The sequence below is a fragment of the Chiloscyllium plagiosum genome, unplaced genomic scaffold, assembly GCF_037043375.1.
Source record: "Chiloscyllium plagiosum isolate Xiang-an unplaced genomic scaffold, Cpla_swu_hap1 HiC_scaffold_48, whole genome shotgun sequence".
Taxonomy (NCBI): domain Eukaryota; kingdom Metazoa; phylum Chordata; class Chondrichthyes; order Orectolobiformes; family Hemiscylliidae; genus Chiloscyllium; species Chiloscyllium plagiosum.
Window position 1 is genome coordinate 21,211,967 of NW_028270186.1, and position 5,367 is coordinate 21,217,333.

The 5,367-nt window shown below is 40.1% G+C and overlaps 1 protein-coding gene across 1 annotated transcript; it reads right to left on the minus strand.

Annotated features, from left to right (window-relative positions):
- Positions 1 to 1,834: 1,834 nt before the first annotated feature.
- LOC148135742 (putative G protein-coupled receptor 139) lies at positions 1,835 to 4,671 on the minus strand. The gene is made up of 2 exons (XM_087984283.1): positions 4,365 to 4,671; positions 1,835 to 2,736 (listed from the first exon to the last, which is right to left on the minus strand). Exons 1-2 carry the CDS (start codon positions 4,669 to 4,671, stop codon positions 1,835 to 1,837), a joined length of 1,209 nt encoding a protein of 402 aa, XP_087840409.1.
- Positions 4,672 to 5,367: the final 696 nt, after the last annotated feature.

Sequence of the window (5,367 nt, forward strand, 5' to 3'; positions counted from 1 at the left end):
AACAAAGGTAAGTGGAGAGTATTCCATTACATTCCTGACTTGTGCTTGTCAGTGACGGACAATCTTCATAGAATCAGCAGGTACTTGCTGCAGTATTCCTCGTCTCTTGTAGACACTGCGTTTATGTAATGTTTGTACTTGAGTTTCTGGTTAATGTTGACCACAAATGTTTATTGCGGGGGATTCAGTGATGGTACCATCACTGATTTTATCGGAGTTAGTAATTACTTGTGATTTAAGTAGGACAAACGTTACTTGACAGTTGTCAGCCCAAGCCCAGATATTGATCCAAAGCTGTTGAATTTGAGCAAGATGCACTTCAGTATTTTAGACGTCGTGCATGTTGCTGAACATTGTGCAATCTTCGAGAACGTGCCAGTTCTGACCTTATGACAGATAGAATGTCTTTGCTGAAGCAATTGAAGATGGTTGGACCAAGGACACTACTCGAATGAACTTCTGCAGTGATGTCCTGCAGCGAAGAAAATTAAGCTGCGAGAACCAGCGGGGAATTTGCCTTCTAATACTCACAGATTTCTGTATTGATCAAGCTCTTTGATTGTGCAGAATTGCACTCAGTCTTTCATAATCTTTGCTGGTATTCATTTCATCATGCCTGGATGCTGCCTGACCTGCTGCGCTTTTCCAGCAACACATTTTCAGCTCTGATCTCCAGTATCTGCAGACCTCACTTTCTCCTCCTTCATTTCATCATGCTACAATGCAAGGCATTAGGTGCAGGAAGCTCATTCACCTTTAGTTACATTAGTTGTGCGGGTAGAATCACAGAGCTACTACAGCTCAGAGGGAGGCCATTTCGAATTTTCAGCCTGCATCCAATGTTCAGAAGAGTATTGCTTTCCCGTGCCAGCATCTTGGCATTCCCAGAATTTGCAGTGCATACCCATCCCAAAAGTAAAGTAAATGCACATTCTTCACCAGGGAAAACGATGTTTTACGATCACTTCTCCAGATTTGGTATCGGATTTTGTATTCTTTTGTGCATTTTATAATGCGTTCCTCTACAAAGACAGATATGGCCAATGTGTTCAATATCAACACTAATTCCTCTTCTGCCATTATTAAGTCCCCAGTTCCACCTTTCATGGATGAATAATTCCTACCGCTACTGTCATCGGTTCTTTTGTTTCAAGTTTCAGATATAGGAACTTTTGCGATCTTGTTTCCTAAATATTTCTTTCCAGTATATATTTGCATTTACTTTCTGCACTCCTCTTCCTCGCATTTTTTTTTCAAATCGTCATTTGCTGCATTCAAAATATTTCCAACCTTATACTAGTCAGCTTCGCAGCATTGACCTCAGTTGTGTCATCCATGATGTGATCCTTAACTTCCATATTTAGTCACGGAGAGTACACCATTTACATTACACTGTGTGTGTTTATGAATGTTATGAAATATCTCCTTAACTTCCTGGTACTGTTTATTTACCAGCTAGTTTTGCGCTTTTTGTTTTTCTCATCTGCAGTAATCAACGCGATTAAAAAGCATTGGATTTCTTTAATCAGTTTCAGGCACCAGATTCCAACTGATCATGCTCACCCCCAAACCACGTGTCATTTCATCATGTTATGATTACTCATGAGAAGTTAACATTTTCTCATGTTTACTCATGCAGCCTTACACACTTGGAAAATTACGCAAAATCATAGCTCAGGAATCAGATACCAATATAAGGGATAAATTCCCATGTGGAATGGCCAGGAGATATAAGTTTGCTTGACATGTGTCAGTATATCAGACAGTATGCAATATTGATTGCAGCGAAAATTATTCAGAATACATTTCTGGTGGGGCAATACTTCAATAAGTCTCAACGTTTAAGATATTTAACAATTTGAACAAACGGGTAGTTCATCATCTTCTTCAACTGCTCTCTGAACTTTCGATGTATCACAACATAAATCACAGAGTTTGTGCAGCAACTGAGCATCTGAAGCATGTAGCCTAAATCCATTACAAAAATAGGCAGCGATTTTGAATGATATCCCAAAAATACCATTCGTGAACTGATGGAAAACACCATTGATACTGACCATAACAATATGAAATTGCCTGAGACGAGAAACAACAAAATGATAGAATTCCTTCGATTATTCATCTCTGGGTCCCTGGCGCTTTTTCTATTGATCTGTTGGTGAAGTCGCCTGCGAACTTTGCTCGTCACGAAAATGTGTCTGACCGTTAAAGCATTGAAAAATAGAATAAGAATAAAGGCAACTCCCGGAGTGAGAATGTAATGGAAGAACTCCATTGCCCCCCAGACGAGAGAAAACTTGAAATGCATTTTCACCCAACAAAACCAGGGTCTGTTTTCCAGTCGATATCGACCATTATATACAAAATACCAAAACGTGTTCTTCAAAAAGCTCAATCCAGTCACTGTGCCCAGAACCACTGCCGTTGTTTTCGTTTTGCAAAAGCTGGTTTTCAGACTTGAACAACAAATGGCAACAAATCGCTCGAAGGTGAAAGCGCTGGTGAACCAAACAGAGCAGTCAGTGGCTGCGTAAAGTAGAATAGCATGGATATTACATACAGGGATGGCATGTAAAATGTGATATTGTTCCTTATAGACAAATAGAATGTGTCGCAATATGAGGTCAACGATAATGACCAGGAGATCTGCCGTTGCCATGGCTATCAGGTAATGAGTAATACGTTTGCAGAGACCACTCTTTCCCCGGGACAGGATCGTGATTGTTGCGATGTTAGCTGTGAGGAAAGTAAACAATACACTTAGACATTCTGCTCAGAGCAAATGTAACATTTTTTTCTTAACACTGATAGAGGTGTGCAAGTGTTTTTACTGGAATGACGGCCATCTGCTGGAGCCATCTCGGTCTGCAAGATGACAACTTGAAATATAAGATGTCATAAAGATTGCAGTCAGCTGAAACTTTTCAAATAGTTGGAACAAATTTTGTTGTAAGTTATACAAACCACGTGATGTAAGTTTTTTTGTGGAATTCAATATGCAGATTCATCAGTGAGATCCGTGCGCCAGATTCGATTGTACGCGCGTTTAACTGGATCAGTGATCACCTTACCCTGATAATTATGGAGCACTCCTGGGTGATTGCCGACTATTGAAGTGCTGATTTCTTCCCCGTGACCCAATGTTGGACTAATGCGAAATTCACTGATTCTCACCTTATTGAAAGCAAAACGTATTAACGAATCTTTATTGCGCCCTTATGTTAATTTTTTGAGTCAATTGTGTGATGGAAAAATTCCCACTTGCTTGTGTGTGCTCAACATAATATGGAAATTGAAAACATCCAGGACAATCGATCTACTCGACTGGAACCATCTAACAAAATACACATTTGTGCAGTCTATCATTGAGCCTTAGCAGCTCTAGTATATATAATCTACACGGTGCCCTGACGCAACTCACTTTAATAGTATGTTCTCAATCCGTCAATGTGATCCAACAAAAAGACAGGTCTTTAGATGTATCGGAACATAAACCAACACTGAATCGCCTATCTCAGCTCTTCATTACTATTTTTGCATACTTCTTGGTGTTTCCAATAAACATCATCTTCAGTTTGCAGGCTATTGTGTCAAAATGTAGACGCTGGTTATCAGAGTGACTGTGAAGAATGGGAAGTGTGGTCACATTGAATTTGAAACATCGATTCTGTTTTTGCTCCAAGGTGGCTCAGTGGTGTGCACTGCTACCTCACAGCACCACAAGTCCAGGTTCAATTCCAGCCTGAGCCGACTGTCTGTGTGGCATTTGCAAATATTCCCTGTGTTTGCGTGGTGTCAGGCAAGAATCTGGTGTCTGTCCAACGTGCAAGGATGTGCAGGGTACGTGCTTTAGCCATGTTAAATAGCCCCATATGGTCCAGGACTGTGTATACGATATAGATTCAATTTTTCAAACTTTAAGCTGTCTCTGCTTGATCTTAGGAATTATAAAAGCAGGTTTCATGAGCATGTACCAAAGTCTCGCACCCCAAGGCGTATAAGTGAACCGGTAGTATTTGATTGCAATAAAATCTTTATGGAGCACCCCTTTCATAGGCGTGCAGTGAAGTCACACTTGAGCAATGCCGTTTGTAACTAACAGCAAATACTGAGATATTCAGCGAACAAGTGCTTCAACTGCATGAATGTTAAATACAGAATCATTGCTTAGTCAGGAAGGACGCTAAGATGGTGAAGTTTACAGCGATCATAACGGGATACAAAGATTCTTCATTGGTGCAAAATTGCACAGAGTAAACTACAAGCACAGTTATGCATTGAGCAATGGTTTGTACAACGAGCACGAACCGCTGCCAGGTCTGCACACTATAAATGCCACATTAATTGAAATTGGAAAGACTTACCAAGGATGCCAAAAATTGCGAGAATGGGGTAATAAATGAATTGAATGATCTGAAGTGCCCATCGAATTCGATGATTTGGAAACATCTGATCAAAATTTGCAGAAAGATAACTTGTCGTCTCAAAGAAACCCCTCTCCACTATTTTATGATTCCAGTCTATTGTTCTGACATTCAGAGCCATTGCTGTACCATTGCAATCTACTGTCTTCACATATTCAACCGTTGTTATGCCATTCCAGTAATGTTCTCTTGGATTCCAATTCAATGTTGTAACAAAATAATCTACTGTCGCCATATTCCAATCCATTGCTTCAGCTTTCTAATCTATCATTCACGGATTGTGATACCTAATCTCTCACTCTCTCTGTCTCTCTCTGTTGTGACAGAGCACTGTTCATGCCGAATGCGTTGCTCCCAGTGACACGATAGTGAACACATTGAAAGATGTGCCACATTAATAGATGTGTATCACGCTTCAGGAACTCAATTATGATTCATCAAGATTGATATTAGTGACAGTCACTAAACAAACAGATGTAATTAACTGCTTTCAATTGAATACCCTCTGAATCACAGTATATAGTATGGCTATCTAGGAAAGATATGAAGTTTGCTGAGGAAGCATTAAAATGTTTATAACGATAGCAGTTATGAGATCGGAGTTTGGGAGACACTGGAACTTTACAAACGTACAGCTACGTTTCGAAACTGGAGAAAACTGATGCTGCAACTACTGGGCAGTCCCTATACAGTTCGCCATATTTTAAAATGCCGGAAAGGTGTCCCAGACATCAGGCAAGGAGTTACGTAATGGAAAGGAAGTAGTGACATAATGTTCACAAAGCAAAAGGAGATATGTGGGCTTTCCCCCCGATGCAGATGCGTCTATCCTAAACCTAGCAAACCCATCTTCCAACTCCGATCATGGCTTTCATTCACCTAATATTACTCCTTGGCTGCAATAGTCATTAGAAATCTATCAGCTCAGTCTTGAACTTAATAT